This window comes from Carcharhinus amblyrhynchos, chromosome 4, assembly GCF_965287045.1.
Source record: "Carcharhinus amblyrhynchos chromosome 4, sCarAmb.v2.hapA, whole genome shotgun sequence".
In the NCBI taxonomy this organism is placed as follows: domain Eukaryota; kingdom Metazoa; phylum Chordata; class Chondrichthyes; order Carcharhiniformes; family Carcharhinidae; genus Carcharhinus; species Carcharhinus amblyrhynchos.
Genome location: NC_137327.1, coordinates 13,277,178 through 13,302,745, shown reverse-complemented (window position 1 = coordinate 13,302,745; position 25,568 = coordinate 13,277,178). Strand labels below are relative to the sequence as shown.

Genomic DNA, 25,568 nt, shown 5'->3' with positions numbered 1-25,568 from the left:
CACTGCTTTTTTTGCCACCCAAACAGCAACTGCTTATATTTTAAAATGAAACTGAAACTCTTTCCTTCCTACAAGTTTAGCTCCCCCCATTAAGCACATGATTCTGTCCCTGTCAATCAACCTAATTAAAATTCTACTCTGAAACCCCCAGGGGGAACACAAGTAAACAGAAATGCATTAGGTCTGCTTAAACAAACACTCCAGCCGGAATTCTCCCATCCCGTCCGCCACTGGAATTTTAGTGGGCAGATTGCGGAGAATGTCATTGACAATCGGGTGGGAATTTCTGGCTTTTAGACCAGCACGGCCGGAGAATTCTGTCCTCCGTGTCTAAAATGAGTAGCTGTGCTACTCATTTAAAAGTTTCCTAGACAAACCTTGGAATTCAATATCCTGATCCCCTTTCCTCCCCATGTCCCTTTAGCCCCAGTCGCTATATCTAATTTCCAGACAACATTTTGGCCTCAACTACTTTCTGTGCTAGTGAATTCCACACATTCTCTGGGTGAAGAAATTTCTCCTCACCTCAGTTCTAGAAGGTTTACTCCTTATCCTCAAACCATGACTCCTACTTAAAGGATGCAACTGTCAAATGATAATGATTTGTTAATAGAAATATAACGTCACCTTTTTCACCTTTCATTTTCAGCCAGTGAATTATGAGTATGAATTTTTATCTTCACAAATAAAGAACTCAACGAATGAAGGTTCCGTTTGAAAATGATACCCTTTATTTACAGCATTTCATTTACAGAAAAAATAAAAAATATCTTTGCTATGCATATTAGAAAAAAGTTCTAATATTCAAAATAGTAACTATTTCCTTATCTAGTATAACACAGTGGGGGAGAAACTTAGAATATCACAGTATCAGTAAGATGGTGGGCGATGATGCATTTGACTCACTAACGTTTAAACGTTTAAAATGCTGTTAATGAAATGCAGCCTCACTGAAGTCAGGAAGTTGCCAGTGCCGGATTCTACTCCTCCCAGCCCCACCCTACACCAACACCAGTCTATTTTTGTTGCTTGTTGAAAGCAATCTTTGGCCGTGATGTTTCAGTGAGTAGCAGATTTGACCCTACAAATCCTGCATGTCAAAATTGTTCAACCACTGGTTAAACAATTACATATTACTGCAATAAGGGAACGGGGCAGATACAAGGAAATTGGAACCAATTCCTGCTGAACAGACTGTTACAAATACAAAATAGCTCAAAATCCCTGACACCAAAGAAAAAGTCCATCTGCACAAAATTTATTTTAAGACGCATTCAGGAACCAAATTCTATCCCACAAGGGTAAGGGTCAATGGGAGAAGCAATCTTCAGGGGAAATTTACAGCTGGAAAATGGATGCCATGCTAGATGCTGTTCCTGCCACTAGAATAAAATTTTACACACGTTCTTGTTGGAGACAAACAGATCGCAATCGGCACGTAAATCACACATAATAACTTGCACATTGCAAAAAAAAGGATCATTTTATTATTTCTGAAAAATCAAGCCCTGGAAGTGTTTTACAAATAAAACATTGGTGCGTAATCAATAGCTAGGAGGGAATTAATGGTCACATAATTATCATTTAAATGGTTGCCTCTAAAACTGAATGCTAATTGCTTTGTAAAAATAGCTTATTTTGCTACTTTTTTTGTTACTGCGTTCTCACAGGTTTGCTCCAGATAAAGCTCTGGTGCCACAGACACATTGTGCTTTGCATAAGTGTTCGATAATCAAGTCTGAATATTGATTGCAAAAAGAGTCAGCAAGCTATTTGATCCGGGAGTGCATTAGATCCAAGTTGGATTGCTCCCTCACCTAGTGCACACACACACAATTCCAGCGGCGGCGGGGGGGGTGGCGTCACTGAATTATGATCAAGAACATGGGTTGTGGCCAAATTCCCCGAAGATCAAGGGTGTGAAGTCCAAGTTTTGCGCTGTTATTGGCACGGCGCCACAGTGCTTAGCACTGCTGTCTCACACTGCCAGGGACCCAGGTTCAATTCCCATATTAGGTCACTGCCTGTGCAGTCTGCACACCCTCCCCATGTCTGCGTGGGTTTCCTCTCAAGTTAGAAAGACATGCTGGTTAGGTGTGTTGGCCATGCTAAATTCTCCCTCAATGAATCTGAACAGATGCCAGAGTGTGACAATGGGGGATTTTCAGTGATTTCATCACAGTGCTAATGTAGATCTACTTGTGACACTAATAAATAACTTTTAATCAGCACAGCACAGACTGTGGATCTAAATTGAGCCTTTCTGTACGGTTTATCATTCGCTTCTTAAGGCGAGAGGTTCATGTTACATGTTTTGGTCACCTTTTCAATTCAGAGGTTACTTTTTATTCCTTCGAGATTCAGGTTGAGAGAGAAAAAGGAACTGTTAAAAGAAGTGAGTGTAAAATGCAAAGTCATTTGGGGGATGAATGCTGAAAGATCTTAGCTAAATTTGAACAAAATAAAGGAGGAACAATAATATCTTCTCTGAATCCAAGTCATTTCTGATCATTAATAGTGATGAAGTTTTGGTACATTTAATGAGGGAAAGACAAATAAAGAATATCTGCATGATGTCAATATGAACTAGCCATCATTACTGAGTAAGTATTGTTGAAGTTTAGGTACTTTCTGAGAAGGTAGTGCCCTTGCTATCAACACAATAAAGAACGTTGGATCTTACGATCAATGCTGGACCAAAGCCACACTTCAGCATAAACAACAGCAAAGGCTACAGGTTAGTACAGGTAGTTTTAAAACAATTTGTGCACACGATCTAACTGAGAACACACTGGGTGGTCTAATCACATAATAGTTGCTTTAATATTGCAGTATTTGTTTCAGGAGAATAGTTTAATTGGAGTTGCTCAAACTTTTATGAATTGGCAACACAGTCATCCTTCCTGCAAACTTTCTGTAAGTCTCACTACCCAGTACTATTACAGTTCAACCAGTACACAGTGCTTCATGTTGTGACAACAGAATCGTGTGTACTGTTCCCATCAGAGTAGAATGTTTATTGGCACTTGGGTGATCTGAAACAAAGGGTCTTCCAGCCTGCTTCTCCAAGAATTGGGCCATTTAACATTATTTCTTCAAGACCTATCCATTCAGAGCTGGAACACAGGAGCAACATAGCAAAAACTTTCCTCTCTCCCACTTACATGCATGATAATTCTAATCTCTTTGGAGCTGTATATTGGAACATTTAATTACAACCAACATTCTAAGCAATGATTCCAAAGCATGACTGATATTACTGATCCAACTATCGAGCTGTTTAATACAGAGGGTAGGATTTTCCAGTCGCGCATGCCCTAATGTTGGAAAATCCCGCCTGAGGTCCACGGAACTTTGCATGGTCCGTGTCCAGCCCACTACGATTCCCATGGTGGGCTGGATGAGAAAATTCCACCCAGAAACTTTGTGTTAGTACCAGTATTAATGTGAACCTGTAGCAACACGTACACAGGTTTGCCAAGTTAGACTGCTCACAAAATGGTAACTATACCTTTCCCTTGATTCTTTTGCACCAGATTTAATAAGGTCTTTACTTTGGCAATTAAATTAATTCAGTCATGGATCTGGTTATTTGGTGCTTTTATCTGATGGTTTAAAGTTTATAAGGTGTATTTTCTGACTGGCAATGTTGCTGTAGAGTTTAATGGGGGCTATAAATGTAAGGTAGTCATTAATAAATTCAAGAAGGAGCTCGGGAGAAACTACTTTACTCAGAGGGTGGTGAGGATGAGGAACTTTGTGCCACATGGAGTAGTTGAGGCATTTGATACATTTAAGAGGTAGCTAGATAGATACACTAGGGAGCAAGAGACAGAAAGGTATGCAGTTACAGTGAACTTAAATAAGTGGGAAGACGGTTCCATGGAATATAAACACCAATATAGATGCAAATGGCCATATTGTGTGCTGTAAATCCTATCATAGAATCCCTACAGTGTAGGAGGTCATTTGGCCCATTGAGTTTGCAACGACTCTCCAAAACAGCATCTTACCCAGGCCCCCTCCTCCCCCACACTATGTCACTGTAACTAACCCTGTGCATTTACCATGCTTAATTCACCTAACGTACATATCTTTGGGCTGTAGGAACACCTGGAGGCAACCCACGCAGACATGGGGAGAACGTGCAAACTCCAAACAGTGAGTCACCCAAGGCTAGAATTGAACCCGGGTCCCTGGCACTGAGGCTGCAGTGCTAACCACTGGGTCTGTTTTGGGGTGGGCAAGACTGGAAAATCCTGCCCACTGAGAGGGTAATTAGAGAACCCAGCCCAATACTGAGGAATTACTATTTATGATACCTGCAGTAACTGGTCCCCTAACTCAGCTACGGCTCAGTTAGTAGCACTCTCTCCTCTGAAGAAGATTACAAGTTCAAGACACAATCTAGAGACATGGGCAAAAATATTTAGGCTGGTACTTCAGTACAGCACTAAGTCCTGTGATATCAGAGGTGCCATTAAACTGAGGCCTTGGGTGCGCGTAAAGGATCCAGTGGCACTACGCTAATGAACGGAAGGGGAGTTCTCACTGGTGCTGACCTTCCTGTTTATCTTTTAATCTCAATCATTAAAATATTATCTGATCATTATCATATTGCTGTTCCCAGGTGCTTGCTGTGCATACATTCGCTGCTATGTTTCCTACATTACAACAGCGACCACACTCCCAAGAGTGACTACACTCCAAGGGGAAAAGAAGTACTTAATTGGATGTAAAGTACTTTGGAATGTCCTGAGGTCATGAAGGTCATTAAATAAACGCGAGCCTCTATTTTTAAGTCAAATTACGGAAACAGCCTTTTCTGTGCTCAACTTAAGCTGTATTACTGCCATCACAACTGTTCAATATTACGAAAAACTGCACAACTTAAAATATAAATGTGCAGCCTACACAAATATACATCCTGTTTTCTTTAAAAGCTAACATGATAAAAAATTGTGGGGCAATGGACACACAGGTGGAATTTATAAGCTAGATTTATGGTAATTTCTTTTTCAACCATGCAACTCCCTCTTAGATATCCATTATTCCGTGGATAATAAATATTTCTTACATAGTAAGTGTTATGACAGTAATGAACAGTATTGCAGATAGATGCCTGTTCAGTCCCTTTCGTTATAAACTCCTATGGATATTAAACTGGTTTTTACAGTGAAAAATAAACTTGTACAAAATATGATTATTTTACAAAATGAAATATTGTTACAAAAAATATTAATTGCAGTGCAAAGCGGCATTCAGCCAACAGGAATGATTAAGAGATTCAGAGTCCCTTAGCAACACTACTGACAACCAGCAAACAGCATTTTCATTTAATGCCACAAACTTACACAAATGTCCATTGGTCACGGAAATGCAGATTTGCTTTGATTACTTTCAGCTTATTTGCTGGTTTTCACTGAAGGCAGGTCTTGGGTAACCATAGCCGTTCATGCAAAGTTCGTGAAGAATCCCAGACAATTTGTCCTCGGCTGTTTCATTGGAAATTTGAAGATGGATATTGTTGTCGTAGTTCCTGGACTGTAGCACGGCTTGCAAAATCTGCTTCGTTTTCACCTGTTCAATCTGCGGAGTAAGCGGGAAAAAAAAATGTTTTTCTTTTACATAAGACCATCTAAATAATCGCGCTTCATTAAACGGGTTTTAAGATGAATTTTGCAACACGTAGTTCAAGAATCTCATCTCCCTTCCCAACTCCCCCATTATTTCGCCAATGTTATGAGTTTCTTTACCTCCACAATAATTAATTTTTTGTTGATAGGTTTCATGTCCGGAAACTCCTCTCCGAAGCATATAATCACTTTGTTATTCGGAAGGACACACTGGGGATTCTCTGCGTAAAGTTGCAAAGCTATAAGAGAGAAAAAATATTTTAAGACTGTATGCCATACTGCAAGCTTAAAGTCAATTGCCTTTTTTCCTGACACAATTGTGTTGGACTTAAATCCATTTACAACCAAAAGGCATTTTTTATCGTTTCTAAATGCAAAATTTGTGTGTGCACTGAAGATTACACAACAAGAAGATAGTCCTTTGGCAGCAAATATTTAGCATTGTCTAGCTGGCCAAAGCCAAGGTAAATGATTTTAATCCAATTGAGTTTCCAGGCTCTAAAGAACAGCATGTCAGTCATTTCTAGTGCTAGTTGCTTGTTTTGCCTTCTATGGGCTTTAGAACTGATTGTTTCCTAATCAGTTTATTTGATATGAATCATTTGGCTCACGCCAGCTATGAACTTCACGAGGCAGCCACTGATGAAATAGTTCTGGATTGTGAAGTTCTGCTGCTTTAAGCCTTGAATTTGGCTTCTGAAATCAATTTGGTAAGTGAGGGAAATTGAATTCCAACTTGAATCATAGTCATGCCAATCCTTAGCAATCCAATACCCTTCCGCTAGGCCAACAGGTCCAAAATGCATGGCTGGAATTTTCCAGTCAGGAGCGAGACTGGACTTTCACCAAAAGTCAATGGAACATTTGGCTGCCCTCACAGGTTTTCCGTCTCTCCCACGACGGACCCCAGAAAATCCCAGCCCACGATTCCATCTAGTTCCTTCTGATCCAATTGGACAGTACCATGGAAGCTTTATCTCCTCACATCCCATTCCCCACATGGAAATTTCCCAATCTTGGCCAAGGGAAATGCAAAGTATGGTCAGGCACTTCTAGACAAATGGGAGGCAAATCAGATAGCATGTTCACTAACTCTCATGGCAGATTCAAAATCAACACCAGAGAATAACTGTTCACCCCCTGAGCCCAGGTACATTGACTGGAGATGCCAAGATAGAGGGAAGAGAATTAAAATCTCCAAGAGGAACAGCGAAATGTGCATCAATATTTACTGACGAAACACTATTCAGTTAGTAATAAACCATCAAAAGTACATATGATGCCAGAAAGCAGTGCACAAAGGGTTAACTAGTAATGAAATTTTTCCTGAAAACACACAGAATATCCCAGCACACACCATCCAGTCCATTAAGACATTGTCAGAGGCTGGGATTTTCACTCCCTCCCCCGCCCCCACTGCGTGTTCCCCAGCAGCAGCTTGCCACTGGCTGTTAATGGGATCATCCAGCCCCGCCAAGCTTTATGGTATTTTGTGTGGTTTGCCCTCTCTGCTGCCAGGGAACCTGCCGTGGAGGGGTCATCTTCAGTGGGACCAGAAGCTCTCACCCAGTGTTTTTATCTCCATATCGCTAGTGCCTTCTTTGTAAACCTGAAGATCTCTGCAAGTTAACCATTCAACCTTCTGAGCTCCACTGAAAAAGACCCCAATTCTTTGGATTTGCTACTGACCTGTTTTCTTAGTCAATCTAACTCCAATCTGAATCTGCCTCACACCTTGCTTTCAAACCTTTCTTCTTATCATCAGCAAACGTGGCTACAATACGGTCGGTCTTTTTATACAAGTCATTAATATAAATCTTAAATACTTGACGCCAAAGTACTGATCCCCAACTCCATATCTGTGCAATTTGAAGATGACAGCTGTCTAATTTCCCTTTCTTTAAAACGGCGGATAAAGTAACAGTATGAGTTAAGCGAGCTGCCTGTTCACAGAACGCAAGCAATCAGTTTCTGACATGGAGGGTAGAAAAATATGTTATTGATGGACATGGACCTTCGGATTACAGTTTTTTTTAAATGAGTATGGACCTAGATTGGAGTTACTGCAACAGAATAAGACAAAAATCTTTGATAGTTCTGGTGTTAAGTGGCACAGTGGCACAGTGGTCAGCACTGCTGCCTCACAGCGTCAGGGGGCATGGTTCGATTCCCAGCTTGGGTCACTGTCTGTGTGGAGCCTGCACATTCTCCCCGTGTCTGCATGGGTTGCCTCCCACAGTGGTAGTTAGGTGGGTTGGCTGTGCTAAATTCTCCCTCAGTGTACCTGAACAGGCACCCGAATGTGGTGACTAGGGGATTTTCACAGTAACTTCATTGCAATGTTAATGTAAGCCTACTTGTGATACTAATTAAAAAGCACACTTCTTCCTACCGCTTCCGGCATTTTCCAAAGGAAGCAGCAACGTACATGACCCCCGTCTGTTTTCATGCCGGAAGCAGCAGATTATAATTCCGTTCAAAAACTGGAAGGGTACCATGGAACACACTTCCCCAACATGTGGATCTTAGCAACACTCAGTACAAAGAGTTGCCTGTGTTCCCCCAGCATCTGGCACTTTCCTGACTGGTGGAGGAGTTTCACTTAAAAGTTTGAACATGCAAAATATCAATCTGAACAGGGTTCATCGCATGATACATTGACTGAGGGCCAAGGTAGTTTTTCAAACCAAAAGTGACATAGAATTTTGTCTTTGCACCCAGTTGCAGCTGTGACCACTCCTTAACACTGCCAAGCAGGCTGGCAGGGAGGCAGACAGTCTTCCAAAATAATCCAAGTTATTCTGATCCCAGAAATCCCATCAAGTCCATGGTATGTCCCCATGGTGGAAAAATTCCCAGCTTCATATAACAAGCAAATGGAAAACCTAGGCTCTTTATTTAAGTAATTTCAAATTATTATATAATTATGTATATACAGTATATATGTGACAGTACATATCAAATATAATAACTAATGATGACCAAATCTCATAGCGCCAGGAACCCTGGTATGATACCTGGCTTGGGTCACTGTCTATGTGGAGTCTGCACATTCTCCCCGTGTCTGCGTGGGTTTCCTCCAGGTGTCCTGGTTTCCTCCCGCAGTCCAAAGATGTGAAGGTTCAGTGGATTGGCCACGCTAAATTGACCTTAGTTTCGGGGGGGGGATTAGCAGGGTAAATATGTGGGGTTTCAGGGATAGGGTAGGATTGTTTTCGGTGCAGGCTTGATGGGCTGAATGACCTCCTTCTGCAATGTAGGGATTCTATGATCACTGATTGTCACAGAAACCATCTGGTCTTTTAGAGAAGGCAATCGGCCGTCCTTACCTAATCGGGTCTCCATGTAATTTCAGGCTCACAGCAATGTGGTTTACTCTTAACTGCCCTCTGAAATGCCCTGGTAAGGCACTCAGGAGAAATTAGCGATGGACAACAAATGTTAGCCATGCCAACTACACCCATTCATTCATCACCCATGTGCCCCCTGATTCTACAGAAGCCCCAAGTCCAACAGCCTGTGAAGTTTGTAATTCTCATTCTTGTTTTCAAATTCCTTCAATATTCTTATCACTCCCACTCTCATCTCCATCCTCCTCCCACTCCTCAATTACTCTCCATGATCTCTGCACTTTTGCAATCCTGTGCTCCTGCACACTTCTGATTTTCACCACTCCTTCGCTGATAGCCGTGTATTCAGCTGCCAAAGCTCTGGAATGGCCTCCTTGAGTCTGCTACTATCCTCACCTCCTCTAAGACACTGCTTGAAACCTGCCTCTTTGAGGAGAATTTGGTCACCTGTTCTAATCCCTTGAGTGGAACTTTCCTGTCTTGTCCGCCATGGGAATCGTGGAGATGGGGTGGAGGACCATGGAAAGATCCATTGGCCTCGGGCAGGATTTTCTGGTCTTGGGGTGAACGCAGCTGGAAAATCCCACTCCTTGCACGCTTCAGTGTCACACTGTGTTTTGTGTCAGTCACTGTAGGGCGTTCTACGTCATGAGAAGGCGCTCTATAAATGCAACTGGCTGTTGCTACATTAGTGGATGGGGAGTACAAACCTTGCAAAAATTGCTTTGTGTCGAAAAGCTTCACGATTGCGTCTCTCTCCAACTTGTTCGGCCTGTCAGCAAAAGGTGCGCAGGGGCCACTCCAGAAAACCCTGCCCTGGCAAAGCCTTTTGATATAGATGCCCTCATTGTTGCTGAGCAGAAGCACGCCGCGCTCAAGGTGAGTCAAGAGTTTATTCGTAACTTGCTGCTGCCGCGGGTTCATGATGTGCTTTGTGGATGGGAACAGAACCTGCTCCATGCTTTCTGGCCCAAAGATGGCCTCGCTGGTGATGGGAGCATGACGTACGGTGATGCGACAGCCATCAGTCCGCCGTATGGGAATCCGGGACATTACGATTCCTCCATAGTAAAAGGTGACAATCATTTGGCAAAACCCTGGGAAAGGAGAACATTTTCAGAAAGATGGATTCCAGATTCAAAATGTGCTCTGTTGTGTAAATCTGGAGCAAGACTATAACCCGCATCTGCAACAGAACTTGAAATCTGTACCTGAATTGGGCTGCATGGGTCCAAAGTTGTTGGCATAATATAGCATTGAAGAATCTGCAAGTGAGGAAAGGAGAAGATTATTGGCACTCTTGCAACACAGAAAGAACAATGCATTTCGATAGCAACTTTCTCATCCCTTGAAATGTCCCAAATGCTTCGAAGGCTATTTGGAATAAATTTGGAAGCATTGGCACAATTTCTGTTCAGCACTCACAGGGGAAAATTTACATGTAACCTTGGCCCCATAAACATCAATAAGATAAATTCTCAGTTAATCTGCTGCAATCGTGCTGGGCGTACTCATTTAAAGCAGCAACTCAGAAGCCTTGTCACGGAGAAAGGCAACACAATGAAAGTGAATGAAACAGACTCAGGTATATTTTCGACTTCCTCTCAACTCCAATGCGAATAAAATCTGGAGAGATATAAAACACGCTGCTGATTTACTGTTACTCATTTTGCCTGATTCACAAGGTTAAGATCTATCCCTTAGAGAGTTAAATGCCCTGTGTAATCACTAGAATTTACTGGCTTGTATATTATGGACATCCAAATAATGCTGGATGAGATATCAGAGGCTAGAAGCCTGGAATGTTAAGGAATGTTTGGCTGCCGTGATGGGGAGTCATTCTGGATGAATTAACTAAGTTTGGCTAAACGGCCTTCCTGCTCCATAAGTATCATGCCATGAGGCTAAATAAAACTTCATGCTATTCCTCTCTATTTCATACAATCTGCATGCCCCAAAGTCCCACGGTGTGATTTGAATGAGCAGCATTGCCACATACATCTATTTCTCTTCATTAATTTATTCATGGAATGTAGGCACAACTGGCAAGCTTAGCATTTGTCTCCCAGCCTAACTGCCCTCGAGAAAGTGGTGGTGAGCCTAGTGGTGAAGCAGAAATTCCTTTGCGTTATTTTGATGCAGTTATCAACTTGTTTAGAAACTCTCCTCTTAAACAGCAAAGGAATTTTCGACAAATATATGAAGCATTCGTGGGCCGTGGAGTGCAACTCCTTCCAATTTCTAACCATTGCTTCTTGCGCTACTGCCTCACAGCGCCAGGGACCCGGGTTCGATTCCTAGTTTGGGTCACTGCCTGTGCGGAGTCTGCACTTTCTGCCAGTATCTGCATGGGTTCCCTCCAGGTGCTCCAGTTTCCTCTCACAGTCCTAAAGACGTGCTGGTTAGGGTGCACTGGCCATGTTAAATTCTCCCTCAGTGTACCCAAACAGGTGCTGGAGCGTGACAACTAGGAGATTTTCACAGTAACTTCATTGCAGTGTTATTGTAAGCCGACTTGTGACACTAATAAATAATTTTGACTTTTCCCTTCTCCTAATTCAGTCTCAACTCTTCCGTATGGGGTTGTCAGCTCTGGGTCTCCTTATGTTTGTTTAGAATCTTCTGGAATGTTTGTTGCAGCATTGAGTGGAAGGTTCAGCACAAACTATTTTTGAGAATTTTCCATCACTCACTTAAAATGTTGCAGGCAAGAGAGATGAGAATCCCCATGATTTTTACTTCACTTTTCTTGGAGGAGAACTTGTTATTTTCCTCCTCTTTTTTAACAATTGCTTATAGTTTATGATTTTTTTCTCCTAGCCAACATTATTATGTGGCCAGCACGGTGGCACAGTGCTTAGCGTTGCTGCCTCACAGCGCCAGAGACCCAGGTTCAATTCTGGCCTCGGGTCATTGTCTGTGTGAAGTTTGCGCCTTCTCCACGTGTCTGTGTGGGTTTCCACTGGGTGCTCCAGTTTTGTCCCACGCCCCCAAAGATATGCCGGTTAGTTTGACTGGCCATCCTAAATTGACCCTAGTGTCAGGGGGTCAGTGGGGTAAATGTGCAGGGTTACAGGAATAGGGTGCGAGTGGGATTGTGATCTGTAGAGACTCGATGGGCCAAATGGCCACCTTGTGTACTGTAGGGATCCTATGATTCTATTCTATGATTATTCCCCAGGGTGCAGATTCTAATCCTCTAGCTAGTCTATCAGAATCCCTCTAATCCTGTGATATTTCTTTCGGAGATCAAAGCAAACAGCGCAAAAAATAAATCTAATTACATTGGCTGTGAATGGGAAAAAAGAGACTTGTTTTACCCTCAATGGTTTGCCGTCCCCACCAATCCTGTTGTGGTTGACTCGTACAGTCCTCCTGTGGTGGCGAATGACTTCTCTTTATTATGGCATTATAATCCACAATAACCTGTAAAATGTATTAAAAAAAACATACTTATCATACCACGCTCCTTCCTGCGTTACCAGCTGAGCAGTCTGTACAGGCAATTAATAGCCTGTATGTGCTCCAACTCTTCTCCAATTCTCATCAAGTTTTGTTACTTAACAATAAATGAGACTAAGGCAAAGCATTAAGTAAGGACAAAATGTATGAGGTTGAAATGGGAACTCACGCACTGTGGTCTATTTGTCCCCTTCCCTCTAACACTGCTTTTTCTGAATGCGACACTGAGGCACAGATTTTTGTTAGGTTACAAGAAGCTCTCTGTCACTGAAAATAGTGGAAATGGATGAAAATCTCAACTCCAATGAGTCAGACTAGGATTTGCGCACGTGCAGTTTATGGAGACAACTAGCCACTTAAAGGGCGGCACGGTGATTAGCATTGCTGCTACACAGTGCCAATGACCTGGGTGGGTTCAATTCCAGCCTTGGGTGACTGTGTAGAGTCTGCATATTCTCCCTGTGTCTGTATGGGTTTCCTCCGGGTGCTCGGGTTTCCTCTGACGATGCAAAGATATGCAGGTTTAGGTTGATTAGCCATGCTAAATTGCCTCTTGTGTCCCAAATGTGTGGATTAGGGGGATTAGTGGGGTAAATACATGGGATAAGGCCTTTATCAGACAGTCAGTGCAGACCCAATGGGCGGAATGGCCTGCTTCTGCATTATTGGATTCTATGATGATTCTAAATCATCAGCTACCTCCAATGGAGAGGGATTTTGATAAGCCAGAAGTGTGAAATTCAGAGGGTACAGAGTAGACCCAGTAAGAGCTTGGTGGACTCATTTGGATAGCCAGAGTACCACTTTGGAAAAGTAAGCTATGCTTCTGGATATGGTCCCAGAACACCGTTGGGAGAGGTAAGAGGTACTTTGGGAGAGTGGGACACCCTTTGGGGTAGGAAAGACACCCTTGGTTACCCTGGGATTGTTAAAAGAAGAAATGATTGTGCATAAAAAGAGCATAAACTCATTGGAACTGTGTAAGCTGTCAAAACTGTAAGAACTCATTGGAACCGTCAAAGGAATTTAACTCTGTTGTGCTTTAAATTTTAAAAAAAGATGGATTTCTTTTTAAAATCGGTGGTTCGTCCCCAGAGGTATATCTAACTCCTTCTTGGAAACATACGTAATGTTCTGGTCTTACACAATCGGTTCACTGATGCACAGTTTGGATTTTGCCAAGGCCACTCAGCTCCTGACCTCATCACAGCCTCGGTTACACGGGGACAAAAGCAATGATTTCCAGACATGCAATGACTGGCCTTGGTATCAAAGCTGCATTCGACTGAGAGTGGCATTAGGAGCCCTAGCAAAATCAAAGAATGGCAATCAGGGGAAAAAACACTCTACTGGTTAAGAATCACATCTAATAAAAAGGTTGGAAGCCAATCGTCTCATTCCCACAACATCACTCCAAGTATTCCTCAGGGGACTGTCTTAGGCCCAATCATCTTCAGCTGTTTCGTCAATGAGCTTCTCTTCATCATAAGATCAGAAGTGGGGAATTTTGCTGATAATTGCACAATATTCAGCACCATTCGCAACTCCTCAGGTACTAAAGCCATGTCAATATGCAGCAAAGACAACATTCAGACTTACACTGATATGTAGCAATTAATATTTGCACCACACAAATGCCTGTATCTTGATGAGCACTTGGCACGTCATAACATTCAAGGCGATGGGCCAAGTGCTGGCAGATGGGATTAGATGGGAATTCACGTGTTTTTTTAACGTGCCGGAGCAGACTCAATGAGCTGAAGGGCCTCTTCTGCATTGTATGATTCTATAAGGGGCTCATCACCTGACTCCACAAAGACTGTCCACCATTCACAAGGCACAAGTCAGGTGTTTGATGGAATACTCTCCCCCTGCCTGGATGACTGCAGCACCAACTGTACTCAAGAAGCTTAACACCATCCAGGACAAAGCAGTCTGCTTCTTCAGCACCCCAACCCTCACCTTCAACATTCGTTCCCACCATCACCAGTGTACAGTGGCAATAATGAGTACTGTATACAAGATGTTCATTGGAACTCAAGAGTGAGGGGAGGTCTTATAGAAGCACATAAGATTATGAAGGGACTAGATAAGATAGAAGCAGGGAAATTGTTTCCACTGGCGGGTGAAACTAGAATTAGGGGTCATGACTTCAAAATAAGGGGAAGCAGATTTAGGACTGAGTAGAGGAGAAACTTCTTCACACAAAGGGTTGTGAATCTGTAGAATCCCTGCCCAGTGAGGCTATCTCATTGAATACTTTTAAAGTAAGGAGAGATAAATTTTTGAACAGTAAAGGAATTAAGGGTGATCGTGAGCGGGCAGGTAAGTGGAGCTGAGTCTACAAAAAGATCAGCCGTGATTTTATTGAATGGCGGAGCAGGCTCGAGGGGCCAGATGGCCGACTCCTGCTCCTACTTCTTATGCTCTTACGCACTTTAGCAATTTACCAAGACTCTTTCCACAGCACCTTCCAAACTCACAATATCTAGTAGAAGGGCAGCAGATGCATGCCAACGCCACCACCTACAGATTTCCCTCCAAGCCACACACCATCCTGACTATGGGTGGGATTTTACATCCTTGCTTGGTTAAGACCAGAAATTCCTGCCCGAAGTCAATGAAGATTTCCATCGTTGGACCCTCGCCCGCTCCGATTCTGGCTGGGCGAGGTGGTAGAGTTCTGACCTATATTACTATTCTTTCATTATCACTGGATCAAAATCCTTCCTTACAGCCTGACATGTCTCTACACAATATAGATGGCAGCGGATTGAAGAAAGTAAGCTCACCACAACCTTCTAAGAGAAATTAAGGGTAGGCAACAAATGCTGGAGTCACCAGTGATGCTGAGATCCTATGAAATAATGAATAAAACATCTGTTTTGTAATGGTAATCCACTTTTCTTGTGGCGTTGATTGAGGGAATGATGTTGGGCAAGGGCATTGAAAAACTACTGCCTCTTCTTCAACTATTATCACAGGGTCTTTAATGCCCACCTCAACAGGTAGACAGTACCTCACTTCATCATCACATCCAAAGGACAACAATTCTAACTCAAGTCCTTAAAGTGGGCCTGGAATCCTCAAAACGAGAGTAAAACAGCCTGAGTCAAACTGATATCTTCTGCAATCCCAATCCAACGCTCTCTGTAAATGTGCTTCCATAATACCTAATTTAACATCATGTATTTTTATATTGTTTAACCAGAAAACCTCAAGAGTAAAATTAAAGGTTTTTCTCAAAAGTTTATTTATTAGTGTCACAAGTAGGCTTACATTAGCACTACAATGAAGTGACTGTGAAAATCCCCTAGTTGCCACACTTTGGCGCCTGTTTGGGCACACTGAGGGAGAATTTAGCACGGCCATTGCATTTAACCAGAAAGTCTTTCCGACTGTGAGAGTGAAACTGGAGCACCTGGAGGAAACCCACGCTGACATGGGGAGAACATGCAAATTCCACACAGACAGTGACCCAAGCTGGGAATTGAACCCGGTTCCCTGGCACTCTGAAGCAGCAGTGCTAACCACTGTGCCACCTTGTTGCTCCTTTAAATGAAAAAACTTTAAACCTCAAGAGTAAAATTAAAAATGAGTAAATCTGATTTTAAAACATTAATCTTGCATTGCACTGTGCATAAATAATAAGTCTGATACCACAGCCACCTAGAATATAATGCAACAAACAATAATTATTAAAATACTTGTTTAGACTCAAGGTCCAAAATTGGGACTCAACTCTTGACAGCACAGTCCTGCTCAAATGAGCACGATGATCAGAGAATTGGAGTGTAAATAAACAACCAGAAAAATCAGGTTGTGATGATGCTGTCTCTTTAAGAAATGTATTTCTATCAAATTTCTTGTGAGGGGTATATTTAAAATTCAGCTCCAATTTACACAGTGCCAATTTGTCTGCAAACCAAGCAACTCCATGCTAAGAATGCAGGGGAATAATTGATTTTAGATGATGGGGTGTTTGTTTCAATCTGAGTTAATACATTTTTGTTTATTTTGGTTTTACCCTTGGAGTTTCAGAGTGGGGTTTTGATTAGGTTGATTGATTGACAGAGGCAGAGTTACGCAAAAGGGTGGAGCTAAGGTTGTAGAGAAAACATACACTTCTCTTTGACTCTTAAACAGTCAAATTCTACTGTCTCTCTCTTTCTCTCTTGCTGGAGTGTGCTCTTTGGGCAGTCAGAGATAGGTGTCTCTCTGTCACTCTGTCTTTAGAGGTGGTCAAAGGCGCTAAGACTGTTAACAAGTAAAAACATGTAAGCTTGTGTTGTTTGTTAACTGGTTTTGAAGAGAAGTTTAAGTTTATAAGAGGAATATTGCTTAAATTGGAATTAATAGAGATAACTTAGCAGTTAAAAATTATATCTTGTCATGTTTAAGTATTGTAATGGTAAAAGCTAAGCTAATTCATTTGTTATAGTTAAACTGTATTGTTAAATAAAGTTTGTTTTGACAAAACCTTCATAGTGTGTCAACAGAATCGCACCTTATCCTCACACTGATGCCAAAGTAGAAAAAACTGTTGGGATCTAGTTGTGTTTCTTAATATACTTTGGGGTTTCTGCTCTGGCACTGTAACAAAGTGAACCATGACTCAAGGACATTGACCTTGCAATTTTCGGGCTAATGCCTTCTTCCCGACTCACAGTGCGGAGTAACAGTGGAAAAAGACTCTTGGAGTATCTCTCCTTTAAAGGCCGTGAGTGCAATCTTTCCGCCCATTCACGCCACGCTCCTGCTGCAGCAAAAACAGGGAATTTGGTGGTAAGCCAAATCTCCATTCACTGCAGTGGGATGGGAAAATCCCACTGACTCAAACGGTCGGAGAATTCCAGCCCAATTAAACAACAGGAGAGACAGGAAGCACACCCTGGCTTTATCAAAATAATAGTCCCTGCTGCCAGTGCCCTTCCCATTCACTTCTGTTCTATCTGCTTTCAACTGGTTTTAATGGCAGCTGCACTTTTGCACCCCCCCCCCACCCACTGCATAACAAATAAACAATGAAACAATAAAAAAAGAACAGAAATACACAAGTTTCATGCTGACACATAATTTCATTCTCTGTTTCCCTATTTGAAACAAACCATAAATGGTGACTAGGGAAGAAATATTAATTAAAACTGGCTAGCGAGGGAGTGCAGCAGGATGTAGGAGGGGTTGCAAAAGCCACTTCTATTTTTATGCAGAATATCCAGGCAAATCTTTCTCTCGGTGTTAGAATTCATGGTCATGTCAATCCCTCATACTGACAGGCTGTTGTTCTCCTTTCCAAGTGCTTTCTCACAGAAGTAATGCCCTTAAGATTTTCAGTCTCAGTCAATATTGGTGGGAGCCCCTCCACAGTTCAACAAGAAGCACTATCAGTAGGTATTTCTGAATGGTCTATACTCACTGAGTTTCAGTGTTTCAAATGCTGATACTCCGAATGTAAACATGCATTATTCCGCAGCACATGCATAAACTCAGTTTTAATTGGTTCGATCATATACATACAAGTCATACCCCAGTGGCTTATTGCCAATTGTTTAGCCTAGAACAAAGCCAGGAAAATGCACAGAGTCCAGGCTGGATTCTAGGGACATAGTCTTCCAGTTCTTCACACCAACTGGTCCTGCCGATGCACTGTGTTTCCTAGCTACGTGGGATGGATTCAATGGAAAACCCCATTGACAGTGGCAAGACCTGCAGATCCCACTGCTAGCCAACATCATAGGGAGAGGGCGGCAGAGAATTCCAGCCAATATCCATGCTCTGTTAGCTGTTCAAGACTGGGATTTCAATTAGGATGCCATAACTGTTCCTGGTTCCTAAGTAGAAAAGAACATTTAAGCCCGATTTCCTGGACTTGCGATTCTTGTTGGAAAGTCATCAGGATTGGGACAAGATCGGAATGTGATGCTTTCCCACAGTCGTTATATGGGTTTACATGTGAAGAATGGCTACACGGGCAAAGGACCACAGATTGGCCATGGTTTGTGGCAATCATATGCTAGTGTGAGTTAGTACCTCCAAGGGATGACAAGAGAAAACTGGACTGGGGAATAAAAGACCTTTGATATGTTTTATATGAAAGAAGCTATTGTATCGTTCACCATTCGACATTGATCTTGTGCCAGAAGATACTTTCAATACTTGTGTATGAACGACGAACCTACCCTTCCTCAGACATAATGCTATATCATCAGCACATTTCAAATCAGCAAGGTCTCCCGGTATGTTGGCTAATATTCTTCCTCAGTCAACATCAGCAAGAACAGACATGCATTTCATCTGCTGCATATGTGGGTTCATCATTTGCAAACGGATTGTTAAATTTATCATCATGGCAATCGCGACTGCAGTTGGAAAAGTTGCTGGAGAGCAAAGTGGCTCAGGGTATCCGGAGAGGCACTACGCAAGTTTAAATTCTCTCTTAGCGCACAGCATGATCTAATGAAAGATAAACTGTTCAGCTTACTGCATTGCAATTTAATCAGACCCATAGCTAAGGAACCAAGTAACTTTATCCAGTTCACCAAGTGTCTTTCAGTCTGATTGAAGTGTTAAGTGAAAGGGGTAAAAGGAAAGCAGGCACGTACCTCTTTCATATGCTCATTTGAGCCAGGTGGGCTGCAATCCATATCAGTGACATCGCTTTGGTCATTGGAGTGACTGCCAAATTTACCTGTTTGAGAATGTTTAAAGTCCATTAAGTGGGCAGAATGAATAGGACACAGGAGTCAGTCGCTGCAGTAAGAATATGTCAATCAATTGCAATGCGTAATGGAAGTGATAGCATCAGTATTAATACCAAAAAGACTTGGTTTAAGGAAATGTTTTCACTTTTCCTATCCTGGGACTTACAGGACAAGTTTAATAAGAATCATCTCCTTCCTGCATATCTGGCCAGGCCTTTCACAGCTGCAAACTTTTGGCTTGCAAAGCTGCCTGGAATGAATCCCAGCCACCGATAACACTGGTACCTCTCATATTTCATCATCGTCTGTCTGCTCAATCATAGACAGTTCCTGGGATCACTGCAGATCCTCTTGGTTTAGACATTAGATCACACAATCTGCTTCAGCAAAGCCAAACAGCTATCACCTTGGAACCAATGAGAATCCAATTATCCCCACTTATCCTCTAGTAACAAAACAAACATAATAAAAGGGAACAACCAAATATTACATCAAACTTGTGAAAACATTTCAACTTGCTTCTGTTTTATGAATATATTTTTGATTGCATATTCTTAATGCAAGGGTGGTTAATCCAACATTTTTTCAAATTATTCAGAAGATCAGAATTTCGTGAACCTTCAATGTTTCCTTCAATTCGGCTCAGTGACAGAGTGATTAGCACTGCTGCCTCACAGCACCAAGGATCTGGGTTCAATTCTGGCCTCGGGTCACTGTCTGTATAGAGTCTGCGTGTTCTCTCAGTATCTGCATGGGATTCCTCTGGGGACTCTAGTTTTCTCCCACAGTCCAAAGATGTACAAGTTAGGTGGACTGGCCATGATAAATTTCCCCCTAGTGTCCTAAGATGTGCAGATTAGCGGGATGCATACTGGGGTTACGGGGATAAGGTGAAGGAGGGGACCTGGGTAAAATAGTCTGTCAGAAAGTCAGTGTAGACTCAATGGGCTGAATGGCCTCCTTATGCACTGTAAGGATTCTATGAATTCCAGAGAGTGGGGGTCAATGGGTGCTATTCGGATTGGCGGTTGGTGACTAGTGGAGTGCCCCAGGGGTCGGTGCTGGGGCCTCAGCTATTTACCATTTATATAGATGATCTGGAGGAGGGAACCGAGTGTATGGTGTCGAAATTTGCTGATGACACCAAGATTGGTGGAACAGCAAATTGTGCGGAGGGTGTGGAGAGTCTGCAGAAGGATCTAGATAGGCTGGGCGAATGGGCCAGGAAATGGCAAATGGAATTTAATGTTGGCAAATGTGAGGTTGTCCACTTTGGTAGGAATAATGGTAGGAAGGACTATCACTTACGTGGCGAAAAACTGCAGCATGCGACAGTGCAGAGGGACCTCGGGGTCCTTGTGCATGAGTCACAAAAACCCAGCTTGCAGGTGCAGCAGGTGGTCAGGAAGGCGAATGGGATGCTGGCCTTCATAGCGAGGGGGATTGAATATAAAAGTAGGGAGGTCTTGCTGCAGCTGTATAGGGCACTGGTGAGGCCGCAGCTGGAGTACTGTGTGCAGTTTTGGTCGCTGCACTTACGCAAGGATATTTTGGCCTTGGAGGGAGTGCAGAGGAGATTTACTAGGCTGATTCCGGAGTTGAGGGGGTTGAACTATGAGGAGAGGCTGAATAAACTAGGCTTGTACTCATTAGAGTTTAGAAGAATGAGGGGAGATCTCATTGAGACGTATAAGATGATGAATGGGATGGATAGGATAGAGGTGGAGGGGCTCTTCCCGCTCAGGAAGGACAGTAGGACTAGGGGGCACAGCCTCAAGATAAAGGGGGGGCGGTTTAGAACGGAGTTGAGGAGGAACTTCTTCACTCAAAGGGTGGTGAATCTCTGGAATTCTCTGCCTGTTGAAGTGGTGGAGGCTGCCTCGCTAAATATTTTTAAGATGCGGGTTGATAGGTTTTTGATAGGCAAGGGGATTAAGGGTTATGGGGAGAGGGCGGGAATGTGGAACTGAGCCACAACAGATCAGCCATGATCTTATTGAATGGCGGGGCAGGCTCGAGGGGCTAGATGGCCTACTCCTGCTCCTATTTCTTACGTTCTTATGTTCCATGAAAATCAAAGCAATTGTGCTGTGTACTGCTTTATTTTATCAGTTTTACATTGCGTAAAGTTGAATATAAAGACTGAGTGGGCCAATACTATTCTCTTGCCTGAAGTTTTTAATATAATTTCCTAAAAAGCTGCACAATTTCCACAGTCAATATTTTGGCTATATGGTGCTGCCATAGATTTGCATAATACACTCATATCAAAATCCTCTCTCTGCTAAAAATGTTTCCAACAAAGATAAATTTTGTACTTGTGGCAAATATTCATACAATGCACAAACGAATAATAAAAGAAACCTAAATGAAACCAAAAGCAAATTATTTTCACACCAAAGTGCTACATAGAGCAAAGACATTTATACACAGCATTATTCCAAGTGGACTGATTGAGGTTAATCTTCTTTCAATCAAGAAAAAAAGCACCAAGTTTATTAGAGATGATGAAATTTATAAATTTATCTGTCTCATAGATCTTATATATTGGACAGAATGATTTCTAAGCATCCCGTATCCACTCCCCAGTGTTCTATTAGTCAAGTCTTAAAGCACAAGTATAGATTAAAGCAGATGATGTAAGAATTGCTCAGTAGGTTAGGAGGTCAACTGTTACCTGAAAGAGGAAAACTCAAGGTGTAACACTTCATCAGAATTTCTCTTTCTCTTTCAGGTGCGGTTTGGTTTCAGTCATGCTCTTCCTTTTGATTTAAATTTAAAAGAATCAGACTTTGGAACACAGCACCTGGTGGCACAGTGGTTAGCACTGCTACCTCACAACGCCAGGGACGCAGTGTCAATTCCCAGCTTGGGTCACCGTCTGTGCAGAGTTTGCACATTTTCCCTGCCTCTGCATGGGTTCCCTCCAGGTGCTACGGTTTCCTCCCACAGTCCGAAGGATGTGCTGGTTAGGTGGACTGGCCATGCTAAATTTCTCCTTTAGTGTCAGGGGTATTAGCTAGGATAAATGTATGGGGTTAAGGACTGGATGGGATTGTGGTCGGTGTAGACTTGATGGGCTGAATGGCCTCCTTCTGCACTGTAGGATTCTACGATTCTAGAGTGCATCTATATAATGTGCCCAAGCTGCTGTATAACTTACGCTTACATTTTTGCTGTCCTTCAGGAACAATCCGATAAACCTTGTATGGTTCAGAGATATCGAGCTGAGAACGATCAGTCACTTCTTCAAAATCCGGACTTTTGTTGAGTGCGCAGCGAAGTCTCGTCTTCCATGTGGCAGGCTCTGCCTTCTCACCTTCTTTATATTTCCCTTTGAAGACAGCCCAAGCCTGCAAGTGCCATGTAACACATAAACCATGAGTTAGTTGAAGTACTCAATACCCAGTTGGTACAGAATTTTAAAGTGGTGTTCTCTGACATATTTCTATGCCTTTGCTAACAGTTAACCTCTACTTGATACAAGTGTGATCGCCTTTCCAATTCACAGCTGAAGATGCAGGCATGGTTTACACTGTTTTAATCTGTTAAACACCAGGAGGTAAAATGCTAAGATGCCTTCCTACCTATACCTGCATTTGGAGGACACACGACAATAATCATCTAAATGTATTGCCATTTTTGTTATTAGAACTGAACAGCAATCAACCATTCTGTCCAAGCATTCTTTAGTTTCACAACAGTCCAAGTGGGAGATAAAGAGAGTGGGAACATTGTGTTTTGTTGTATAAGCATTTCAATTTGAATCTTTCAATGCCAGCAAGATATATTCCCAACTTACTGAATGCACTTTTTAAATATATATAGTACAACCTTAAATATTTCTAAATAGGGCAAAAAATATATATTTTGTCATAGAGAAATTCAGTGTTTAAAGGGTCATAGTGCACTTGATGCAGATGTGCTGCCACAATGAGCCTTGATTTACAACTGAACTTTAGTCTGAAACCTTTGTCCAGCTATGGATGCTTTGCCCTGAACACCATTTACAATGTTTGGCATTGTATTGGAAGTGTATCAGGTGTCTGTCTGCTCTAGTCACCGGGAAAAACTTCTCAACGCTCTCGCAGTTCTGCTTCGGAATCCCAAGGAACAGACAGGTTAAGCCAGCTCTGTCATGATGATGCTGTCATTAGGAACATGCTGGACCTGTACAAATAATCCCTTCCCACCAATCAAATACACATTTTCTGAAATGCTTCCATCGCAGGCTCACTATAGGTCTTCAGTAATATTATACACAGCCTCTTATTGAACATATCTTTAATGCACTGTATCTCACTGCAACAGCTAAATATTTAGATTTGCTGCAACTGTAAAGTTCCCCATATATTTAAACAATGTAGCCAGCATTCCAATCAAATGATAATACACCTTAAATCAGGGTGTATTGGTGTATTGATGGAGCAAAAATTATTTCCTATACGACTTAGAAGTTAATTTAAGTTAATAATTAACAACCAACTCAAGAACAGCTGCCATTGGACTTTTGAACAGACTTATCTTTTATTAAGTTGACCTTTCTCTACACCCTAGCTATGACAGTAACACTATATTCTGCATTCTCATTTCCTCCTCCCCTACGTACTCTATGAATGGTATGCTTTGTCTGTATAGTGCGCAAAGAACAATACCTTTCACTGTATCCCAATACATGTGACAATAATAAATCAAATCAAACAATATTTTTCACTGTATCCCAATACTATGACAATAATAAATCAAATCAAACAATACCTTTCACTGTATGCCAATACTATGACAATAATAAATCAAATCAAACAATATTTTTCACTTTATCCCAATACCATGACAATAATAAATCAAATCAAGCAATACTTTTCACTGTATCCCAATACATGTAACAATAATAAATCAAACTAAAATGAGATCCTCCCTCGTTAATGAAATGGTTATCGTTCCCAGCTTTCTTCTACCGTCATTTACATTTTTTAAAACTCATTATTTCCCTTTGATTCTGTCGCTCAAGTTTATCTTTCGTTCATCGAAAAATATTTGAATGCGGCTAGACTGTGAACTCGGTGCAAACCGACTCACCGCACAAAGTTAATGAAGCAAGGCAGCTTGCAGCGAGAGGCAAGTGTCAAGTCTGGTTTTTTTTGGGGGGGGGGAAGGAAATTGCGACCAACAGCAGCGAGGAATCACCGCTAAATAAAAATGTGCATCTGAACCTAATTGCTACGCGTTACCCTTGCTCACACTGCAGCCAAGTCCTGCGACTTACAGACTGTGTAAATGTACACTGGTACATTTCAGATAGAGGTAGTGTTAGTGGTGCTTAGGAGAGGTGGGGGGGGGAGGGTGGTGGTGAGGAGTGGAGGGGGGAACAGATTCTGTCCTTGCACCATCACCGACCCGTGTAACCCTCACCCATCCATTCCCCCCCCAAAAAAAAAATCCTCTTACTTTGAAAATTGACGCGTCCACCTCCTGGTTGTAGTCCTGTTTCCCGGCGTGTTTCCAGGGAATCCGAAAGGTGATCTTATGCTCATCGTCCCACACCAAGCCCGGGTACTGATCGCTGTCAATCTGGTCGATCAGCCACTGCTTCAGACGCCGCATGCCGGTGTTGTTTTTATCGACCACCCCGATCCTGCAATGGCAACATCTTAACCCATCAGTAAATCTCACACATACACAGGAACAGGGGGCAAACTTACTGAATTAGTCCTGGAATATTTACAGAATCAAGAGAAACCAGAGTGACACAGCAGGGAAAGTTATTTAGAAACAAGGAGTTCAAAACAATGTAACTTATGCCAAAGTTGCTCACCCCTGCATCATTCCTCAGCAACTCTGTGTCAGGTTAAGTAACAATTGAGGACAAACTGTCTGACTTGCAGTATTCCTCTGCTCTTCTGCTTCCCTGTTCAACTTGTGCTACTGATTGTCGGTCAACTTCAGGAAGGCTTGGCCAAGCCCAGCAACGTTTGAACCCCCGGGGCTCGGCCGGCCCGGATTTTGCTGCGTTTATTTACTGGCGGGGAGGTGTGTCGGTTTCACCCTGACCGACACTGAAATTGACCAAACGCCTGCGGCAACTCCAGGCGGCGCGGCCAATGAGACGAGAGGGCGGGAGGGATTTCCTCCCCAAGTGCGATCCTTTTACAAGAAATCAGATGGCTCCCTGCTAATATCCCAGAGCCCATGCTCTCTCTCTGTCTCTCTGTCAATCGGGATCCCTTATCTGGTGTGCCAGGTGTCAGCAACACGGCTTAAACTTTTGCGACCATCACAATTTGGTGAAACTCACGCCCCCCTCCTTCACTCGATCCCATTGTAATTCTGTTTCTTAAAAGATGGGAATGGTCAGAGCGCGTGAAGCTGAAAGGGGGGATTTACTGAGATGTCACGCTGTTTAATTGGGGAATTTCCCG

General features: G+C 42.5%; 1 protein-coding gene across 1 annotated transcript; it reads right to left on the bottom strand.

Annotated features, from left to right (window-relative positions):
- Window positions 1–708: 708 nt before the first annotated feature.
- irf8 (interferon regulatory factor 8) lies at window positions 709–25,163 on the bottom strand. The gene is made up of 9 exons (XM_080186719.1): window positions 24,965–25,163; window positions 24,598–24,784; window positions 22,319–22,502; window positions 19,051–19,136; window positions 12,307–12,412; window positions 10,198–10,251; window positions 9,697–10,083; window positions 5,757–5,875; window positions 709–5,589 (listed from the first exon to the last, which is right to left on the bottom strand). Exons 1-9 carry the CDS (start codon window positions 24,973–24,975, stop codon window positions 5,401–5,403), a joined length of 1,323 nt encoding a protein of 440 aa, XP_080042845.1. The 5' UTR covers window positions 24,976–25,163; the 3' UTR covers window positions 709–5,400.
- Between the last annotated feature and the right edge of the window lie 405 nt (window positions 25,164–25,568).

Bases quoted from the DNA above. Each gene is read 5' to 3' on its own strand.
- irf8 (XM_080186719.1), bottom strand. The intron at 12,413-19,050 runs GTACGTGCCTGC...TACATTTTACAG, and splicing joins CAAATGAGCATATGAAAGAG to GTTATTGTGGATTATAATGC. The intron at 5,876-9,696 runs GTTTGTACTCCC...TCTCTCTTATAG, and splicing joins CACAAAGCAATTTTTGCAAG to CTTTGCAACTTTACGCAGAG.